This window comes from Vicugna pacos, chromosome 5 (assembly GCF_048564905.1).
Source record: "Vicugna pacos chromosome 5, VicPac4, whole genome shotgun sequence".
In the NCBI taxonomy this organism is placed as follows: domain Eukaryota; kingdom Metazoa; phylum Chordata; class Mammalia; order Artiodactyla; family Camelidae; genus Vicugna; species Vicugna pacos.
In genome coordinates this window covers 46,568,139-46,591,612 of record NC_132991.1, presented here as the reverse complement: position 1 = coordinate 46,591,612, position 23,474 = coordinate 46,568,139, and the positions used below count along the sequence as shown (strand labels likewise).

Sequence of the window (23,474 nt, the reverse complement as noted above, 5' to 3'; positions counted from 1 at the left end):
TCTCGAAGAACATCTAGAATGGCTGACGTATAGTATAGCAGGTACTCAATAAATACTTGGTACATTAATTAGCTCACGGTTGAACTAGTTTTCAAGCTAAGCATTTTTTGAGAATTAGCTTGGGTTCTAAGAGATTCTGGGGTGGTGGTTTCAGTTTTTCCCTAACTTTGATTCCTCTTTAGTTCTTCCCTTTGTTGAACCAAAGCAACTGAATATTAAGTATGTAGTAGCATTGTTCCGTCCTGTCAGTATTGAGGTGGAAGCTGAGCTTAGTAGGGAGAAAAGTCGTATAGCTGCCTACTTGTTTGCAGATCAAGAGAATCCACTGATGTCAACTCTTTCACTTAAACTTTGACAGTTTCTTTTTCCTTTGACAGTTTTTTTATTTCAATCATAACTCTTCCTTTATATTTTTCCATCTTCTCTTGGAAACTTCTCTTCAAAGGGACTAGGTAAGCCCTCCCATATAGAAAGTTATATTGGGATAACTAATTTCTTCACCTAAGATGGCTAAATTATTTTTCAAACCTGAGAGGTGCAGGGCGAGGGGACAGGGAGGGTGACCGGGAGAAGAGAAAATCATTAGCAGAACTCTCATGTGCCAGTGCCATCCTGTTCTTGTCCTCTGGTAATGAACAGGGATCTCTCCAGAACTTACCAACTTCATCCTGGTTCTTGTCCATACATAATGCCAAGAGATCTCACCAGAATCACTTTGGAAGCTCGTGGGTTGTAGAATCTGGGACTAGAAGAGAAACAGAGAGCTGTGATCTACTCCTCCGTCTCCAGAAAGGACCACACGAAACCTAATTCCTAGAAATAATAGTTACCTATACTTTATATCATCCAAGAGAGGGCTTCCAGTAGCTGGCAATATACTCTAGTTCCCTGATTTCCGAGTCTCCTAATTTTCTGATTTTTCCCCCTTGTTCTTCAGATTCCGGAGGAAGCCGACCCCCAATTTTGCCACCAGGAGGAAGAGCCACGGCTGCCAAACCTTTCTCACCCCCAAGTGGCCCAGGGAGGTTCCCTGTGCCTTCTCCGGGCCTCAGAAGCGGACACCCGGAGCCTCAGAGGAACCGAATGCCTCCCCCCAGGCCCGACGTGGGCGCAAAGCCTGATAACATTCCCCCTCCGGTACCCAACACGCCAAGACCCATTCAGTCGAGTCTGCACAACCGGGGGTCCCCCCCAGTGCCCGGGGCCCCCAGGCAGCCCAGCCCTGGGCCGACTCCCCCGCCTTTCCCCGGAAACCGAGGTGCTGCTTTCGGAGGCGGCTCCGTACGTCAGACCCCCTCAGGCTCCTCCTCGCCTTTCTCCAACAGGCCGCCCCTACCCCCCACGCCGAGCCGGGCCTTGGAGGACAAACCCCCTCCTCCGCCCCCTCCGGTGGGCAGCCGGCCCTCCATCCACAGGGAGGCCGCCCCGCCGCCGCCCCCTCAGAACAGCAAGCCGCCGGTGCCCTCCACCCCGCGGCCGCCCGCCGCCTCGCAGGCCCCGCCGCCGCCGCCGCCCAGCAGGCCGGGCCCTCCCCCGCTGCCCCCGGGCTCCGCTGGGGGCGACGAAATCCCGAGGCTCCCGCAGCGCAATTTGTCCCTCTCGTCTTCGTCGTCCGCGCCTCCCTTGCCTTCACCAGGACGGTCGGGCCCTCTTCCTCCCCCGCCCAGCGAGAGACCCCCTCCTCCAGTGAGGGACCCGCCGGGACGATCAGGTATGGCAGGGCGTGCGGTGGGCCGTCCCCCTACATCCCCGCCGGCCCCCGAGTCACCAGTGACGTGAATCGAGTCCACCGAAACTTTAAGGGAACTCTGAGGCTGCTTTGACCTTTTAAATGACACAGAACCCATAAGATTTCCTCTTGACCTCACGTGAACCTCAGAGGAGAGGGGGACCAGTTTTTCTGTCCATGTTTCAGAGGTGAGGAGACTGAGTAACCAGTAAGGTTAAAAGATCCCAAGCCACGTTAATAAAGAAGAGGCTAGAACTTTCACCATCCATCTCATCACTCCACTCCTCTGTGTCCCTAAAGTGAACTTTTGCTGTCTCAACTGGGAACTAAATTTCCCATCTCCTGCAGGAGGGCCCATTATTCCAACCAGAAGGGCCGTTATTTAGGGCTACTGAATGTCTCCTGTACTTCTCTCTTCATCAGTCATGCTTTGAGGCCACTTCCCTGCTGGTTTAAGACACATAGTAGAGTCCATATTGCTGTTTGTTCACATCTCTGGCACATAGATTCCCTCAGAGAATCAGATAAAGGTATAAGGCCTTTCCATAAAAAAGCTCATAACCATAAGCTCAAATTTTGCCTGCTGTTTCATGGATTGAAGGACCTGCCGAGCCCATCTGTGCCCCAACTCAGGGCTGAGCAACATGGGTCTAAGGAAGAACTTTCAGAGTTCTTCCTGTGAAATGAAATGTAAGGAGCTTGTACTCTCTCTCCTACTTGTATTAGGCGCTTTTTTGGGTTTTTTTTTTTTTTTTTTTGGTTGTTGATGGATTCTGAAGAACTCTCTACTTTTTAAGTTTAACCTTATCATACATACAAGATGTCTGGAAATGGGGTATTTTTTGATGTATGAAAAGCTAACTGACCTTTGACCCTGTGACTTCAGGAACCTAATGAACACCATTTTTAAAACCAGTAGTCCTCAAACTTGATCAGATACTGAATCACCTGGGGAGCTTTAAAGGCCGCAGTGCCTGGGTCCCTATCCCAAGGCTTCTGGTTTCACTGGTCTGGGTTGCAGACTGGGCTGCAGACTGGGCATCAGGATAATTAGAAGCTCCCCAGTGACTGTAATGTGTGGCAAAGTTTGAGAACCACTCCTTCAAATGGCTTTGCCAGGGAGAGTCAGCTACAAATATAAAAAGTTACTAGTCAGTTCAATCCAATCCTCTAGACATTGTGGCATGTCATCAAGTATTCTTAAATAAAAACAAGTAGTCAGATGAATGAAATGCAACATTTTCTTCTTATCCAACAGCTGTGGATTTTCCCCCAAAGTGGCTGAGGAGCTGTCTGCATGGCTCTACCAAATGTATGAATCAACAGATTAACTATTCCCCCAAACAGGACAGGCAGTGACATATAGTTAAAATGGTCATTGTTTCTGACATTACATAAGTCACACTTGTTTATTATAGAAAATACAGAAAAGTATAAAGAAAAAAAAATCACTTACAATCTTTTCACCACCACCATCCAGATATAACATTGTTTATATATACCCTTTCAGTCTTTTAAAAATGCATATATATACATGTTTGCAAAATCAGTATCACACTACATATACTGTTGGCAATTTGGTTTTTATTTAACAATATCTCATTAACATTTTCTGATATGATTATTCTTCTACAACCTGACTTTTCCTGGTTGCTTAACAGTAAATCCTACAAAAGTACCTTGGCTTATTTATAAGTCACTTGGTCATACAGGCCATCTCTAGATTTGCTGTTGCAGATAATGTAGGGATACAGCCCTTCTGCTAGATATCTATGCACATCTCTATGCATTTCCTTTGAATGAATTCCTAGAATTGGAATTTCTAGGTCAATGCATGTACATAGTAAACTATGGATTTCATAGATACTGCCAAATTGGCCACTGGAAAATTCCTACCAATTTATAGTTCCACAAGGAACATGTGAGAGGTCATCAAGGGCCATCTGTATTTTGAGAGGTGGCTTGGCTTCATTACTAGGGGAGTGCTCTAGAAGTTGACAGATTTGGAGTCAAATCCTATCTTCCACTTTTAGCATCCTGACTTGGGGCTCTTTAACCTTCCAACACTTCTGAGACCTTGCCTGCTGTCCCGGTACTCCTCAGGGTTGTTGTAAGAATTAAATGAGACAAGTGTGTATAATGGTTAGCTAATTTCCCCGCATGGAGCAGCATTCAGTAAATGATCACTTTTATTACCATGCCACCAACAGGAAACAGAAGTCTGTTTTCTATTATGTTTGCGTAGGTTTGGAGCAGGGGGCTAGAGGGTGAGAGTTCAGAATATGAACAGTTACTTTGAAAGAGAGCAAGTGATCAGGTTACAAAGTATTGGAGGTCTAGTTTGCAGTTAGTGACAGTTACCTGGTGGTACAACCACTGATGTTAGGCCCACAGCATGTGAGCCACTTCTCCCTCTGATAAATCTACTCATACTGACTGGGACTCCAGCAATCAGAAGCAGATGGGGCAATAAATAAACCCAACCAGCTGAGGTACAAAAGACTCCTTGAGAGACGAACCCGGGCTGTACATGCATCCCACCTGCATCAAGGATCTGAGCAAAGACTTTTAGGAAGGGATATCTTGGATGGGTTGTTGAGATCCTCTAGTTGGATTCTGAATCTGTAGTTACTAAGAGGTATTTATAACACCATAAGATATACATAAAATAAATAAAATGTCAGCATCTTGCTAGTGGATCGCACTGCTGAAGATCAGGGTAATTACTAAGGCCATTTTGATTTGTATGAGAAATGCTCAGGTTCTTTTTTTCTTTTTAATGTATTCATAATCCAAATAGCCTCTGCATTTGGAGGATGGGGAAAGCAAGATATGTTCCTTTGTACTATCAAAAAGAATAATTTACTTCAATTTTCTAAGAACTTATGCTTTTCTGATTATACCACACTACTGCATTTTTTTACAAAATGGTTCCAAATACTTATATAGGATTCTTTATTTTGCTTCTTCACTAATTATTTCTGGCAACAGTGCTGTGAGAAAGGTGCTCTTTTGTAGACAGGAAATCAAGTTTCATAGGATAACCAGTTTGCTTGGGCCCAGGATCTTGCACCAGCATTTATAAGCAGGCACATCAATTAGCTGTTTGTTTGTGATAATCTGCCTCCCCAGTGAGGAGGAACCAAGAAGGAACTCCTGCTGGTCTCAGGATGGCTGATATTTGGTTTCTTGATCCTGCTTCTGCCTGGAAATAGATCGTCTGCACCACAGAAACATGCTTGTATAATTAGCAATAATACTATGCATTTAAAGAACTTAGTCCCTCTGAAGACCTAAAATAACTTCATAACTATCTTATTCTTTTTAAAAATTCTTTTTTAAAAAAGCATTTACTTAATAAGTACGTCACAGTGATTAGTTCAATACCTATTTAAAAGGAATTTAAATTTTTTTTAAAGTATACAGTCAGTATAAATAGAACTGTATCATCTCCAATGTCAATACTAATGCAATGCAAAGCCAAACAGCCATTTAGCTATCGGTGTGCACTTGATCCAGTGTGTGTACATCTGTACCTTTCTGTGTTTATATGTGCCTTCTCATTTCTTGGCTAACTCTCCTAGGAAGTCTCCACCATTTCTCCGTATTCTCTAGTAAAAGGGCATGTCTCCAGCAGGCGCTCATTAACTGCATGTTGATGATGACTGTGATAACAGTAATGTAGGATGTAAGCTACAGCACTAAACCTCATTTTTCTTTTGCTCCAGGTCCTCTCCCACCACCTCCTCCAATAAACAGAAATGGCAGCACGTCTCGGGCCCTGCCTGCCACCCCTCAGTTGCCGTCCAGGAGTGGAATAGATAGTCCCCGAGGAGGGCCCCGGCCTCCTCTTCCTCCTGACAGGCCTGGTGCTGGGGCACCTCCCCCACCCCCACCATCCACAATTAGAAATGGCTTTCAAGACTCTTCATGTGAAGGTGCGGTATGGTCCCAGCCCCTTGGAAACATGCAAGCTATATAACAGGACAACAACTGAATCGCAGATGTGTTTGTGTTTGTTGTTTGTATTAACATTTCTTGTTTGTATGACCCTCACTGTTAATCATACTGCACACCACTAATCTATCTAACCATTCCAGGGCCCACCATGATTTCAAATGAAAAATAGTAGTCTCCCTTCCTCCACTCCCCCAAAAAGCAGATCATTTTTCCCTGTTCCTTGTTTGAGTCTCATTTTGGTTAATTTTCCAGAGATTCCAGAATTCTGAAAAGAACCATTTTTATAGCTTACTTTCTTATTACCTACTTTCCTGAAGACTTTGCTGTAGGTAAGAGCTCAGTGGCTTGCAGATTTAACTGGCTTATCTCTGCCATTGTTGTCAGAATGTCCTAGTTATTCCTTCCACTGGTGGAGGAATAATTAAGAAAGGTGTCCCAAATCTTAGCTTCCAGCCCCTGAGAGGGACTGGCTGAGTCCTAGTCACTCTAATTAAGATCACTTGGATCTGTCTTTGGTTTGATTTGCAGAGCACGCTGTTTTATCAGCGTGCTCATCAGTAACATTTGTAGCACTGTCAGCTTCTCTCTAAACTTCTGGGCATAAAACTAGAAGTGATCTCTGCAGTTCTCTCTGTATTTCATTCTGCGCCCTTCAGTACATAAATCTTCAGAGCAGGTTGTCTGTTACTGAAGGTACTGTTTGTTTCTCTCTCCCAGATGAGTGGGAAAGCAGATTCTACTTCCATCCCATTTCGGATTTGCCACCTCCAGAGCCATATGTACCAACAACCAAAACTTATCCCAGTAAACTGGCAAGAAATGAAAGCCGGAGTGAGTATTTCTACAAGGGCTTTGGGTGGCTTCATACTTGAGAGCCTGAATTATACACAGCTGAGGGGTTTTATAGGAAATCCAGGCCGCTTGCCTAGAGTGAAGAGATTTCAGAGAAATCACTCCTGAATTTGGAGCTATCTGAATTCTAGTACACTCCCCTTCTACACTCAGTGAGGGAAATGGAAATATCCAGAATGCATATGAGAAATTATTATTTTAATGTGTCATTTTAAGCTTTAGTTTGCTTGTACATTACATTTTATTATTTTGCTTGTTTGGACAATGTTTCCCCATTTTGATCTTCCTAAGATGGTACAATTAGAGAAATCTTCTATTCCTACTAGTTTTGAGACTGGCAAAATATCTCGTTAATTAATTAGAACAAAACTCACTGTAACTGCATTGATCTTTTAATTACAGCTTTATAGAGCATCACCTGAAAATTTTAAGTAACCCATAATCTCTCCACATAACAGATATTTTCATTTTACCAGGTTATCTTCTAATTTTTATTCATCTAATTCTGATTAATTTATATCGTTATAATTATAGAGTATGGCTTTTTTGGTGGTGAGGTTTATATAACATTGCTGAGTAAACACTTCCCTATTTTATCACATGGTTTTTATTTTATAGGATTCTATCAAGTCAGCATATGATAATTTAGTTCACCATTATTGGACATTTGGATTGTTTCTGGGTTTTCTGCTTGTAGATGTAATGCTACCATAAAGAAGTGAATCACTTTTCCCCCAGTAGGGGGAAAAATGTGAAGAGGAGGAAATAGAAAAACTGATATTTCACAACAATAAATGTATACAACTAAGAAAGAATTAGCACGAAATGTATATGTATCACTGATGAGGCTCGGTCTTGTAACAGCCTTAGGTTCAGAACCAAACTCCCAAGCCAGAGAGGTGTGGAGAAGAAGTGTTTGAGCATGTCAGACCACTGTCACGATGTCCCTAGCCACGTTCTCACTCCCTAGCAGAGTTCCTTCACATACTCTGAGCCTACGGACTCTTTCTCACCATACAAGTCTTGATTTTTGGCTGGTTAGTTCCCACCCTTAGAGCAGATTAATATTGGCTGAAGTTAAGGTTGGTTGGAAGCAAAATCACTGACTTCAGGGAGAAGAGATAGATGGCAGTCTTGGGTCAAAGGAGGAGCCAGGGACACAGAGTTGTGCTAGGTATGACAGCACTGGACAATACCAGATGTTTCTGTAGGAGTATTAAGAACAAGTAAAATTGTGCTTTGTGCTGCTGTTGAAGAATTCAAAGAATTAGAAAATATTTCCCTGAAAAAAAAAAAAGCCAGAAGTAAGCAATAATCACTGCTTGAAAGGAAAAGTTTAATTCCTAGAAAAACTTATTTATGTGAAATACAGCATTCTAGACGGTACCTAATAAAAGAGGCATAACTATGATAAAGTTATCATACAGGAGTTGGTGGTTGAAATTTTTTGGTGAAAAATAAGTCTTCACATGGGACAGATATCCTTGCATTCTCTCTCTGCCCCTCGACCCTCTCTGGGCTATTTGTATGGTTAAGTCAGTAACTGGACCATCCTTCCCAACCTCTCTGGATTTTGAATTTAATAGCAGAACACATTCCCTCCCCCAGCCTCCTGTCTGTAAGACTGTCTGCAACCTGAGGACTGAACTGTGTCCTGCTCACTATTGTGTCTTCTTCAAGCAGCACAGAGCTTAAAATATACTAGGCATTTAAAAATATTTCTTAAATCGGTGAATTAATTTCCACTGCTCCCCAAAATGGTTTTGTAGATTTTAAAAATATTTCTAGCATTAGGCATCTTTAACATTTTATAATGATAATGGTTAAAATACAATGGAGTGGTCTTATTTTGTTCCTGTACCCAGACAACCTTGAACAGTGCCACTTAATTGCAGCTTTGCACAAGGCTGCTAACCATTTGTGGTGTGTCAGTTGATAGTCAAGACTCCATGACACATGGCTGGTTTACATCCAGATGTAAACCGGGTGCATGTCCAAGAAAAGATTTGGTTGGGATGAAAAAAGGAAGAGGCAAAGTAACAGACTGCCAGTATTTTCCTCTTAACTCCTCCCCTTGCTTAGGGATGTGTTCTGTCTCGGAAATCCCTTAGTGGGCTACTTTGGTCAGGGAAGCAGCTGCCTGCTGAGGAATGTGTCAGTGCCAGCCCTCCTGAGTCTCAGAGCAGTGGCCATGGCAGACCTACTCGACTGACACTTGACACAAGCCCCTGGTAGACCTGCTCATGGCATCTGAGCACCTGGCTTCATTTCGACCTGTTAGATCTTCAAAAGATGGGCATGAGACAAATGAATTTTAAAATTATGAATAGATTTTAAACCTGGCTATGGTGTGCTGATAGCTCACCAATACACATAGTTTTTAAAAGAACACGTGTTTATCAACAGAGTGAAGAGAAAAACCTATGAAATGAGATAAAATATTTGCAAATTATATATCTGATAAAAGATTAGTATCTAGAATATATAAAGAATTCCTACTATTCAACAACTAAATAACCCAATTTTTAATGAGTTGAATCCTCAAATAGACATTTCTCAGAAGAAGATATACAGATGGCCAATAAGGACATGAAAATATGTTTGACATCACTGATCATTAGGGAAATGCAAACAAAACTACAGTGAAATACCACTTTATACCTATTAGGATAGCTCTTATCAAAAAAAGCATTGTTTAGAAATTAGAAGATACCCAAATGCCCAACAAAAGGGGATTGATTAGATAAGTAAACTATAGTAGACTTATATAATAGAACACAATGTATCATTAATACATTTGTAAAGAGTAGTGACTTTGAAAAGTGTTGAAATGGACTATGTATGATCCTATTTTTGGAAGAAAAAAGAACTGTTTATATACAGAAAATAAATGGAAAATGTACACATTATGTTATTGGTTATCTCTGGTGGGACAAGCATTGGTGAAGTTTTGCTTTGCTTACCTACATATTTTCTCTATCTATAATAACCAGATACTATGTTTGTGATGAGAAAACAGTAATTTTTTAAAAACCTTCTTAACTTTGCACAAGTACTCAGTAGTCAGTGGTGGGTCATCTTCTCTCGTAAAGTTTGTTCAGATCCTTACTTGATTCTTCCCTCCATTTCTCATGCACATGTGCTAGTTATTTACAGCCTTGGTCATGGTGGGGGCAGGAAGGTGTAGTGGGTACTTTTGCAATCATCCTTGAATTTTTACAGTGAGAACATAAACTTTCTAACTAAAATCTATGTTTTGTCTATTTTTTTCATCAAGGTGGATCCAACCGAAGAGAAAGGGGTGCCCCACCCCTTCCTCCCATCCCGAGGTGATCCTCACCTGCTCTTCTCCACCCAAGCCCAAGAGCTTATTCTGTTGTTGCTGTCCAAGAGGCGCACAGCCTCCTCCCCTTGTCTTCCCTTGTCCCCTGCACACTGGCATTGGGGAAGAAGGGAAGTGACACGGGAATACGTGTGTGCAGGGTAGGAATGCAGTAAAGAAATGCACTTCGCTTTTTATATTGTGTACATTCTCAAAGCTCTCGCTTGCTTTAGCTACAGCCTGCTGGTGTTGGCTTCTTGGGGGTCTATAGGCTTTTGTAGCAAGTAGGCAGAAATAAATTGTGTCCCAACTTTGAACAAACCAAATTCAAACATTCACTGCTTATTTGCTACAGACTACAATATTAAAGTTCCTGAGAGCTGTTTGCTTCCATGCCTTTTTTGCATGCTTGGCCTCCTGTCTGTTTCCCTGAACCACAGACCACCTAAGCAAATTGCTCACGTAAAATGTTTGCGGTTACAGGATGTCCAGTCCTTGGCGGTCTGAGGTAAGCTCTAGGACAGAGCTGTCCAATAGAAATATAATGTGAGCCACATACACAATTTATAAATTTCAGAAAGCAGCCACATTGAAAAAGGAAAAGAAATAGGTGAAATTAATTTTAATATATTTTATTTAACCCTAACATCCAAAATATCATTTCAACCTGCAATCAATATAACATTTTTAACGAAATATTTTACATTCTTTTTTTTTGGTACTAAGTCTTCAAAATCCAGTGTGTATTTTTCACTTAGAACACATTTCCATTCGGGCTTATCACATTTCAAGTGCTCAGTAGCTACACATGGTTGGTGGTTACCATATCGGACAGCGCAGGTCTAGAAGATAGAGGCTAGTGCAAAAACTTCTTGTTTAAAAACCAAAAAAGGCAAGTTAAGCTTTAGCAATTCAAGAGGTAACTAAAAATAAAGTTAGGACCCAACACCTTGTTTGGCAGCTTGACCTAGGATTTTGCTGCCTTATTTTCCCCTCTTCCCTTGAAATCTGTATACAAGTGTTGCTTCACAGTACCAAGGTCAGGTTTTAATAGGCTTTACAGCCAAGTGGAATAAAAGCCATTGGAAAGAGACTGAAAGCCAGTCGGGCTCTGGGGCTCAGAACCAGCTGTCTGAGCTCACCTGTTGGTTGGCCTTCTGCCTTATGCATTTGAAGTGACTTCATTCCTCTCCAGCCCATCTTGCTCCTTAGGGCGGAGAAGCTCATAGACTCCATAGTTGTGGGGGGAAGTCAGGGGAAGGTAGCAAACCAGATACGTGGAAGAAGGGAGCAGATTTGAGTTGATGGGCAAAACGCTAAAAATCTAAATCTGATGCTTGTGCGGTAGAGAGAAAGAGATTGCTGCTGGAAATGGGAGGGAATTTGTTTTGAATCTGCCTGGGAGAATCATTTGCCTTGGAGCTATGCATATAAAGCTCCCCCAAAGGACCATAGTGGTGAACCAGCCTTGCCTTTTTTGTATGATTTTGTTTACAAAACCTTATTGGGACTTTTAAATCTAGCTATAGAGTTAGAAAAAAAGATTTCCATTTAGATGTTTTATATGGTTGATTATGTTTAAAATTACCATTACTTATTTTTTAAAAGCACACGGCTATATATGTATATGTATATCTACCTAAACTTTGTATCATGGTTTCTGTGTATTCAAGTATTACTGGTAGGCGCTAACAAGAATCAGTCCAAAGAAAATTTTTGAAAGAAGCATTCCTATTTATAGAATAATTCTTTCATTTATATAAAAGCAGAAGAACTTAGAGTTCTAATAAATGGGATGTCTAATAAATTATGAAGTTGCCCATTTGAATATATTGTATTTTTATAACTTTCCTTGCCACACTCCTAGGCTTATTAGTACGTTAGAGAACGTGGGTTTTTTCCCCTCTCTCCCCTACCCTTTGTCTTTCATACATTCACTTGGGGCCCTTTACACAAAGAGAATCAAGAAATAAAAAGGTGTTAACAAGCTTGGCAAAGTATTTAAAAATTTTTTAATCTCTAATATTTTGGCAATATAGCAGCATCATTTTATTTTGAATTCTTTGATTGGGTATCAATAGTTGATAAAAACCCCTACGATAAAATAAAGCCTAGTGACCCACTTCAGAAAAGATAGAGTTGGGCTTTCCTAGCTAATATGGCAGAGGATAGTCTAACCTGAAGAAAATGGGTCTGAATTTTTGTAAGGTTTAGTAAGAATGGCCAATTTCTTTGTATATTCCAACTTTGCAGGTGCCATCCTAAGTTTGAAACAGGGTCACAGCTCAAAGTTGCTGTTCATCCAGGATAGAGGTGTTTTAGAATTCATTTTTAAAGTGAATATTCCATTAATACATGTACATCTTTTTTTTTGAAAGTTAGAAACCTAATCACATCCAAAACTGTGAGTAAGTTGTATGCTAAAATCAATTGTGGCAGATCACAAAAATTAATATTTTCTTTCCTGAAACCAGAGCTTACATGTTTTCTTCCCCATAAAAACTTCAGACAAATGTATTCAAGGTGGAATACAGTATTTTAATATTCACATATCACTTTTTATTGAAATGTATTACAGTATTAAAATTCAGTGTTCAGTATTTATTTCAGTATGCATTTTACTTAGTAAAAACCAAGAGAAATGTTTAATCCAATGGTGCCTTACTTGGTGATTTGAAAGAACTTGACTTTTTATGTCTAAGTAGCAGATTATTTGCATATTTGTAAAAACTGTTAGGCCTTTACATTTTAACTTGTAATACCAATTTTGTTATTTTATTAGCAGAAATGTGATGACTGTTAAAGTGCCCAAAAATTTTTGGCATGAAATTGATTTTCCCTGTTTATAGTCATGGACTGTAAAGGAAGAAAATGTTTTTCATACCACTGCACTATGTAAACATGCACATTTTGGTACTTATGTCATCAGGATGGTTTAAATGGTGGGATAGGGTCTACTCTAGACATCTGTGTCTTTTGAAAGTTAGCCAGACAATAAATAAGAGCAGAACGGTAAGAGTGTCAATTGGTGGTTTTTATTCTAAGTATCATCTGTGTAAATATAAATGAAAAAGCAAGTGTCTGTTTTCTGCTTTATACTCTGGTATAGAAAGACAAATTCAAAAAAAAAAAAAAAAAGAAGAAGAAGAAGAAGGTCCGTAGAATAAGGAAGTATTCTTTCTTGTTTTTCCTGAGAACTTGCATCTTAGTCAAAATCTGTTGTCTGTTTACTTGAGGCAAATGCTTCTACTCTGAGGTAAAAGATGGATGGTGGAAGCAAAGGAAGACATAATTTACAAAGATTATGACTGACACTGATAAATATAGGAAAGGTCAATGGGAATTTAGGAGGCCTGATACTTTTAAAAAATTATCTGCTCTGTATGTGTGTGTATACATATCTTAATATAGTAGAATGGTTAAGAGATTAGGAAGACCTGCTTTCATCTCTTCCTTAGAAGTCACTTAATTACTCTGTGCCTCAGTTTCCTTATCTAGAACGTGAGAGACTATCTTATAGTATTAATAAGTGCATTAAATGAGACAATGCACTCAGCACTTAGCCTGACTTATTCTAAGCACTCAATTTAAGTGGTAACCACTATTAGTAGAAATAAATGTTTATATAATGACCTCAAATTAACTGGAACCAAGTTAACCAGAAGGGGATTAACTAGTGTACCTTTAAAGGAAAGGGACAATGGCAGATAAAAATCTGTATCAGAAATGCAAAACAAACTCTAGACAAAGGTCACTTTGTGTGCTATTAGTCCGTTATAGCTCACAGGCCTGGAAAATGAAAATCCCTGTTGCTTCAGTAATCAAAGAAATTATGAGATTCAACTTAAAATCACAGAAATTAAGACTTGGGAAGAATGTCATATATAGGGCAGTCTTAGAATTTACGATCCACAGTGGAACACTTTAGAAAAGTGGAAGGGGGTACTAGTAATAGTTGCCTTGTACAACAGGTATATATCAGGGCTTCCCTGGCAAACTGCGCTATGTGGTCACGCCACTCAGATGTCATCGACTCCAACCCTCCAATCTTAGAGATGGGTAATTCAAGACCCCAAATCACATACTACTGAGGGACAAGCAGTATGCCTGTGCCATACCACACCCCCTTCTTTAGAATCCTTCCTACCTCTAGCTAAAGTCTGTTTCATGTGTCTTTCACATTTGCTGGCAAGAAAGGGTCAAATGCCAAGTTACAGAGTCAGAGAATGGACCTTGGACACATAAACCTGGACCTGAATCCCAGCTCTGCCACTTGCTCCCCTTAAAGCCACTGACAAGTTACTTAAGCCCTGAACTCTAATTTCCTCCACTGCAAAATGGTTACAAAGCTTAAATAAATATACAAACATCAGCAAAATATCTGGCGTATGTCAGGCACTCAGTAAAAGTTCATTCCATTTCCTAATCCTTTTGCTGTTAAACTTAGGCCATATTTAGGGGAGAAGTTACAATTCATTCAAAAGAGTGCTAAAATTTAATCACAGAATTCTTAAGAATAAAAAATGCTTTCAAAACTGGCCTCATTTATGCAAATTGGAATCATTCATTTGGCTCATTCATTCAGTAAATTTTTATTGAGCACTTACAGCTTCACCACAATCAAACCAATGTCCCCACCACAACTCAAATGATCTCTGAATGGCAGTGCAGAGGCCAGCACCCCTATTTCCACAAGGCATGGGTCCTACTTCAGTCACCCAAGGAACAGAGAGGGCCTTCTATTAAAGAGGGAAGGGAATATTTTATTATTTCTCCCCTTTAAGTAATTATCTGGTTTCTTTTCTCCTTAAGCTCCGTAGGTGAATTACATTGATTTTTTTAAAACTACAGGAAAATTGGAAAAGAGAAAAGGACTTTATTTAGAAAGTTTTGATGGCCAATCAATGATTTTTTTTGTTTGTTTGCTTTTGATTAATTTGAAAAGTCAACTCAAGGATTCCCAGTTCCCTAAGGAATCCAATTAACTGAAGGCTTCCTAGATGCATAATTTAGAGTGGCTCCTTCTCTGCTCCCTTCCCTACAGCCCTGTTTCCCTCCACTCTGAGCACTTGGCACTTAATGTCTATCTCTGGAGCTACATTTAGCACATACGTGTTTCTCTTAATGGTAAATGTTCTGAATGTCCTGTTCATCAACATTCTATCACAAATTCCTTTGTCTTAAAATGCTGCTTCCAGTATTACAGAGGCACATTTATAGGAAGCTAATCAAACTCCAGCTTTGAGACTTTCACTTGCAAGGATCCCTTCTGATTAAGTACTCACTTTTATATCATATTTGTATATTTACTATATAATTTAGTTTTATACATTAAATATTATACTATAAATGTTTAAATTTATGATTTTATGTTATTTTTTAAAAAACAGAGCACCCTAAAATTGTCTAAAGCTTCAGGCCCCACAAAACCTGGATTTGTCCTTGCATTATTGCCCTCCCCAGCTTCTGATGCAGAACTTTAATAAACTGAGTATCTTGAAAACTTTCTTAAGCCACCAGCTTTCCATAAAAGTGACATGGGACTCCCAGACAAATATGAGACAGCAAGTGTTTGCCTCCTCTGTACTCATAGAGTGGCCTGTAGATATTTCTAAAATAATTCAGTCGTTGCACTGCCCACATTGTATTAGAGTCAGTTAAAGGCCCCACAATGTGACCCATCTAGGAATAAATGTTCAACCTTTGAGATGCCTGGGAAATAAGTCTGGATGTTATTAGACAGTGAGCTCAAACTTAACTTAAATCTTGACCAGGAATGCCTGTTGGAACACCTAGAATACCGACCATGGATCTAACACAAATGTGTTTTAGTCATGAGGAACTCCCATCCTTTTCCTGTTTTCCGTCTTTCTTATTAGCAAGGTAGTAAGTTAAAGGTCGCCTGTCAAAAACACTATCTGTTTCAGATAGGTCCCTGAAACAAATAGCAGCAGATAATTTAGATAACCCTAATGCTTTACAGAGCTATTGTACTCCCTGAGATTCATTTTTACATTTATTCATTCAAATCATCAATATCGATTAAGTAACTACAATTTATTAAGCATTGGAAACACAGAGGTGTGCATTATACAATAGGAAGTAATAGTCCTAGAACCAAGGGCGCAAGTTTAAATTCTAGATCCAACAAGAACTTCAGCCAGTAGGCACAACCTCACTCTACCACTGGTTCTGGAATGCTCCTCACCATCAACACAGGCTGTTTGGGTGGCTGTGTGCGTAAAAGGGAAATTCCCCCTTGGTGCTTGCTGCTTAGACTTACTCTTGGAGCAAACGCATGGACAGGTCCCAAATGAGGCCACCATGGAAAAAAATGGAAAAACATATCTAACACAGTAGCGTAAACATGCTAAGTTTATACCATCAAGACACTCTTCCTAATTTACTTATCTAGATGACAACACTTACATGTTGTCCTTATTTTTCATATAACTACCATCAATTATTGATCACCTACTATGTACTACAAATTGTGCTAAGGTCTTTGCAAATATTGCATATGTTATTATTAATCTTTGTGACTTTAAACTGTGGTGAAATTGAGACTGAGTGGATTAGAAATCTGCCTGCAGCCACATCCCAAATTCAAACTCAAGGTTGAGTAAGTTCATTTCAGCAGGGATCCATACTATCATTGTCAACTTTTACTTTGCCAGTTTTTTAAAATACTGATATTTTGTAAAGGCAAGGACATTTTAACAAGCCAAAACAAGGGAAGACCTAGTCTTAGAATACAAGACAGGCTCAAGCAAATATCCAGACCCCACTCACTCCTTGCCACATTGTGGCACTGGATCTAGGATGGCCAGCACCTGGGAAAAGACACGACATAGGGAATCAGAGGCAGCTCAGGGTGTAGCCCAGGTGGGTGGCAGCTGCCAAGGTTAGTCCTCAAACCAAGTCAAAGCAGTGTCCCAGAAACAGCCCAGTCTTCTGATGGCAGTGAGCCTGTCTGGATTTTCTGCAACTGCCTCATTGCACACCCAAGCTGAGCAAACTGTCTGGCCCCACTCTCTCCACGCCACACTAGATCTGGGGTGGTTAAGACCAGGGAAAAGATGCGACCATGGGCTGCATATGAGCAGAGATGCAGACTCCTACACAGGCAATGCATCAGACCTCTGTAAGCTCACAAGCCCCATTTGCTTCAACACTCTCCAATTTTGGGCAAAGGTCCCAGTGCAGGAAGAAGGAAACACACACTTAAAGGGAACAGAGCCAGCTCAAGCCCAGTCCTCAGGGCTTCCACTCCAGCAACTAGGGATCAGACCCCACCCCTGACAGAATGATAACAACCCCTACCAAGGTGATAGCAGTCAGCATACCCTAGGGAAAGACACAACTGGCATCCACATCAAATCCAGTCCTACCACCAAGATACTGGGCACATGCAGTCCACACAGGGATGCTCCCACATAAGAACATCCCTTTAAGACCACAATAGCTAATTGGTTCACCTAAATTCATAGAGACAGAGAAAGGTAAGTTAAATGAAAAGGCAGAGGTACTACTCTCAATTGAAAGACAAATTTAAAAAAAAAAACCTGAAAAAATAATGAAACAGAAATAAACAATTTACCAGATAAAGAATTCAAAATGTTAGAAATAAAAATGTTAACTAAATTAGAGAAGAGAATTGATCTAAACACAGGTCATTTTAACACACAACTAGAAGATATTAAGAAGACCCAATCAAAAATAGATAATTCAATATCTGAAATAAAACACACACTAAAAGCAATAAACAGCAGACCAAATGACATAAGAATGCATAAGTGATCTGGAAGATAGAATAATGGAAATCACCAAATCAGAATATCAGATGAATGAAAAAAAAATGAAAGCAACATATGAGATCTCTGGGAAACACTAAACATGCCAACATTTGCATTTATTATAGGGGTTTCAGAAAGTGAAGAGAGAGAGAAGGGTATCAAAATGTATCTGAAAATTTATCAAACCTAAAGAAGGAAACACGTATCTAGGTACAGGTAACACAGAGGATCCCAAACAAGATGATCCCAAACAGACCCACACCAAGATATATCATAATTAAAATGGCAAAAGTTAAAGGGAGAATTCTAAAGGCAGTAAGAGAAGATCAGATTTCTCTGCAGAAACTTTGCAGGCCAGAAGGGAGTGGCATGATACATGGAAAGTGCTGAAAGGGGAAAAAACTTCTGAAATCTAGGATACTCTACCCAGCAGGATTATCATTTAGAACAGGAGTGATAAAGAACTTCTCAGACAAGCAAACACTAAAAGAATTCAGCAATACTAAGCCTACCCTAAAAAAATGTTGAAGGGTCTTCTCTAAATGGTAAGAATCTATTGGAAAGGGTAAATTCCACTTGGAAAGGCAGATATTATAGTAAGGATTGAAGATTACTTAAATAACCCAGTATATAGATAAAAAGACAAAAAATTATAAAAAGCAACTATAATAAACAGTTAAGGGATAAACATGAAGATGTAAAATATGACATCACAACCACAAAATGTGTGGGGAAGGGAAGTAAAAAAAAATGTAGATTTTTTTAGAACATGTTTGAACTTAGATGACTATCAGTTAAAATCAAATAGATATCATTATGGTTCAACATATATGAACCCCAGGGTAACCACAAATCATTACCCTATAACAGATAAAAAAATCAAAAAGAAAGGAACATAAGCATACTACTAAAGAAAATCATCAAACCACAAGGGAAGAAACAAAGAGAACAAATGAACATAGAACTACAAAAACAACTCAAAAACAAGTAATAAAATGGCAATACATACATATCTATCAATAATTACTTTAAATATCATTGGACTAAATGCTCTGATCAAAAGACATAAGGTGGCTGATAGGATTAAAAAAAAAAGGCCCTTCAACGTGATGCCTACAAGAGACTCACTTTAGGGCTAAAGACACACACAGACTGGAAGCGAGGGGATGGAAAGACATATCATGCAAACAAAAATGACAAGAAAGTGGGGGTAGCAGCACTCATATTAGACAAAATAGACTTTAAAACAAAGGCTATAACAAAAGAAAGACAGGTGTTATATAACATTAAAGGGATTAATACAAGACAAGGATATTATACTCATTAACATATATATACCTACATAATATAAGAGCACATAAATATATAAAGCAAATACTGACAGACATAAAGGAGGAAACTGACAATAATACAATAATAGTAGGGGACGTTAACACCCAACTCACCTCAATGGACAGATCATCCAGACAGGAAATCAGTAAGGCAACAGTGTTCTTAAATAACAAAACAGACCAGTTGGATTTAATAGCCATCGACAGGACATTACATTCAAAAACAGCAGAATACACATTTTTTTCAAGTACACATGGACTGTTCTCCAGGATAGATCACATACTAGGCCACAAAACAAGCCTCAACAAATTTAAGAGGACAGAAATGATATTAAGCATTTTTTTCAACTACAATGGTATGAAACTAGAAATCAACTACAGAAAGAAAAATGGGAAAAGAACAAACATATGGAGACTACAGAACATGCTACTAAAAAATCCAAGGGGTCAGTGATGCAATCAAAGGAAAAATCTGAAAATACCTCAGAACAAATGAAAATGGAAACACAAGTTTTCAAAATCTATAGCTACAGCAAAAGCAGTTCTAAGAGAGAAGTTTACGGTAATACAGGTCTTCCTCAAGAATCAAGAAAAATCTCAAATAAACAACCTAGCATACCACCTAAAAGAATTAGAAAAAGGACAAACCAAACCCAAGTCAGAAGAAAGAAAGAAATAATAAAGATCAGAGAGGAAATAAATAAAACAGATTAAAAAACCAATAGAAAAGATCAATGAAACCAAGAGTTGATATTTTAAAAGATAAACAAAACTGATAAACCTTTAGCCAGGCTCACAAGTATGAGAAAGGATCTGAATAAACAAAATAAGAAATGAAAGAGGAGAAATAACAACCAATACCACAGAGATACAAAAAATCACAAGGGAATACTATGAATGAGCTGTTCGCCAACAAACTGGACAGCCTAGAAGAAATGAACACATTTCTAGAAATGCATAGCTTGTCAACACTGAATCAAGAAGAAACAGACATTTGAACAGACTGATCACTAGACGTGACATTGAATTTGTAAATTTAAAACTCCCAGCAAACAAAAGTCCAGGACTGGATAGCATCACAGGGTAAATCTATCAAACGTATAAAGAAGAACTAATACGCATCCTTCTCAAACTCTTCCAAAAAATTGAAGAGGAGGCAACACTACCAAATTCATTCTACAAAACGACTATTACCCTGATACCAGAACCAAATACACTACAAAAAAGAAAATTACAGATCAATATCTTTGATGAATATAGATGCAAAAATCCTCAACAAAGTATCAGAAAACTAAATCCAACAATATATAAATAGGATTATATACCATGATCAAGGTGGATTTATTCCAGGGTCACTATTTGCAAAATGAATCAATGTGATACACTAAATTAACAAAAAGGATAAAAATCATATGATCATCTCAACAGACACAGAACAATCATTTGACAAAATTCGACATCCATTCATGATACAAAAAACTCTCATCAAAGTAGGTATAGCAGGACATAAGAAAGGCAATTTATGACAAACCCACAATCAACATCACACACAACAGTGAAATGCTGAAAGACTTCCCATTAAATTCAGGAACAAGACAAAGATGCCCACTCTGGTGACTGCTATTTAATATAATATTGGAAGTCCTAACCACAGCAATCAGATAAGAAAAAGAAATAAAATGTATCCAAATTGGAAGGGAAGAGGTAAAACTGTTGTTATTTGCAGATGGCATGATTCTTTATACAGAAAAAACCTTAAGTTTTCATTCCAAAACTATTAGAATAAGTGAATTCAGCAAGATCACAGGACACAATATATATATTATATATACAGAAATATATGTATATAATAATATACAGAAATCTATTGCATTTCTATACACTAACAATAAAATATCAGAAAGAGAAGTAAAAAAAAAATCCAGTTTAAAATCACACAAAAAGAATAAAATAGCTAGGAGTAAACTTAACCAAGGAGGTGAAAGACCTATACTCTGAAAACTATAAAAATTTTGATGAAAGAAATTTAAGATACAAGAAATGGAATGATATCCCACACTCTTTGATTGGAAGAATTAATATTGTTAAAATGGCCATACTACCCAAAGCAATTTACAGATTTAATGCAATCCCTATCAAAATATGCATGACATTGTTCATAGAACTGGAATAATCCTAAAATTCATATGGAACCACAAAAGGAATTGCCAAAGCAATCTTAAGGAAAAAAGAACATACCTCAGGAATAACCCTCCCAGATTTCAAACTATAATACATTGCTAGAGTAATCAAAAAAAGTATGGTACTGGCACAAAAACAGGCACATAGATCAACAAAACAGAATAAAGCCCAGAAATAAACACATGAACCTAGGGTCAGTTAATCCACAACAAAGGAGGTAAGAATATATAATGGAGAAAAAACAAATCTTCAAATGGTGCTGGGAAAACTGGACAACCACCAATAAGATTAAAACAATGAGACTATATATATTTTTTACACGGTGTAAAGGAATGTTCTAAGCTCAAAATGGTTTAAAGATCTAAATGTAATAATGGAAACCATAAAACTTCTAAAAGAGAACATTGGCAGAACACTCTTTGACATAAAACATAGCAATATTGTTTTTGATCAGTTTCCTAAGGCAAAAGAAATTAAAGCAAAAATAAACAAATGGGATCTAGTTAAACTTAAAAGCTTTTGCACAGCAAAGGAAACCATAAACAAAACAAAAATACAACCTACAGAATAGGAGAAAATATTTGCAAATGATTTGACTGACAAGGAGTTAATATTCAAAATATACAAACAGCCCCATACAATTCAATATCAGAAATATAAACAATCCAATCAAAAGATGGACAGAAGACCTGAATGGACATTTTTCCAAAGAAGCCATACAGATGCCTAACAAGCATATGAAAAGATGCTCAAAATGGCTACTTATTAGAGAAATACAAATTAAAACCACAATGAGGTATCTGTCAGAACGGACACTATCAAAAAGTCTACAAATAACAAATGTAGGAGAGAATCCTTGTACCCTGTTGGCGGGAATGTAAATTGGCGCAGCCACTATGGAAAACAGTACGAAGGTTTCTCAAAAAACTTAAAATAGAACTACCATATGATCTAGCAATTCCACTCCTGGGAATACAGCCAGAAAAAAATGAAAACACTAATTCAAAGAGATATGTGTATCCCAGAGTTCACAGCAGCACTATTTATAATAGCCAACACATGGAAACAATTCAAATGCCCCATCAACAGACGACTGGATTTAGAAGATGTGATACACACACACACACACACACACACACAAGAATATTACTCAGCCATTAAAAAAGAATCAAATTTATATATGCAACACAGAAACAGACTTACAGATTTAGAAAACAAACTTGTAGTTACCAAAGGGGATAGGGAGAGAGGAGGGACAAATTAGCGGTATGGGATTAACAGATAAAAACTACTATGTATAAAACAAACAACAAGGATTTACTGTATAGCTCAGGCAATTATAGCCATTATCTTGTAATAATCTATAATGGACTAAAATCTGCAAAAATACTGAATCACTATGCTGTACACCTGAAACTAATATAATATTGTAAGTCAACAATACTTCAATTTTTAAAAGTTATAAACAAATATATACATAGATAAATGATAGTACTCTCAATTGAATAAATATAGCTTCATGAAAAATTCACTACATTGTCTTTATTTTCCTCATTGGGCTATGGATAGGCTCTAGTCCTGGATCAGCATTTACCACCCAGGGTGCACCACCTCTTGTAAGTCACCTAGTTTCTTTCGATTCTTTGGTTCTTTACAGCTTGAGGAGTGATCTTCACCTTGAGGTTTTTAAAGAGATGCTATACACCTATATTTTTCAGTTCATCTTATCAGACACCTGCTATGTTTTAAGGTGATCTTAGGAGAGCCCCTAAAATTCAGACATCATTTCATTAAACACAGATACCTGAAAGCCCCTATTTTAGAGTCAAGCATCAATGTGAATAGTTAATTTGCTCCCCTGTGTTTCTCCCTTCCTTGGTACTACCTCATTATCTGTGGGGAATTTATTCCTCATATTATAAATTTTTAGTATTGAATTTATTTTTTACTCCCCTTGAAGTTGGTAAGTCATGTGGTTCTTTTAAATTCCAAATGATAGGATTTGCTTTCCCACAATGGCCAGAAGTGAATGTTGTGTTCTTTGCCTCAGTCATACAAACTTGCACTCATTCATAGGAAAAATGAGGTTAGAGGAAAAAAAACAGTCATATTCTTAAAAATTGAAAATAAGTGTCTCTGCAGTTTCAAAGCATTTTCACATACATTATATTACTTTTGCAGGCCTATGAAGAAGAAACTGATCTCCCATGTTAACAAACACAGGGCTGAGATACTAGGTGATGAAGTTGACTCTATGATCTCACAGCTGGTACGTGAAAGGCAGCCAAGATGAAACCCCTCTC

The 23,474-nt window shown here is 38.5% G+C and overlaps 1 protein-coding gene and 1 long non-coding RNA gene across 12 annotated transcripts in view; one reads left to right on the top strand and one right to left on the bottom strand.

Moving 5' to 3' along the window:
• The window catches only part of WIPF1 (WAS/WASL interacting protein family member 1), a 117,314-nt gene extending 104,435 nt beyond the window's left edge, over nucleotides 1-12,879 (top strand). For all 3 annotated transcript variants that reach the window (XM_031678333.2, XM_072961190.1, XM_072961189.1), the window contains exons 5-8: nucleotides 938-1,711; nucleotides 5,458-5,667; nucleotides 6,407-6,520; nucleotides 9,819-12,879. In XM_031678333.2, the coding sequence (XP_031534193.2) occupies nucleotides 938-1,711; nucleotides 5,458-5,667; nucleotides 6,407-6,520; nucleotides 9,819-9,874 (1,154 nt within the window). In that variant the 3' untranslated portion in view covers nucleotides 9,875-12,879. The remainder of the gene's footprint in view (nucleotides 1-937; nucleotides 1,712-5,457; nucleotides 5,668-6,406; nucleotides 6,521-9,818) is intronic.
• The window catches only part of LOC107033583 (uncharacterized), a 74,223-nt gene that overhangs the window by 13,406 nt on the left and 37,343 nt on the right, over nucleotides 1-23,474 (bottom strand). For all 9 annotated transcript variants that reach the window (XR_012072678.1, XR_012072677.1, XR_012072679.1 and 6 more), the window contains one exon: nucleotides 659-745. This is a non-coding gene — a long non-coding RNA (uncharacterized lncRNA). The remainder of the gene's footprint in view (nucleotides 1-658; nucleotides 746-23,474) is intronic.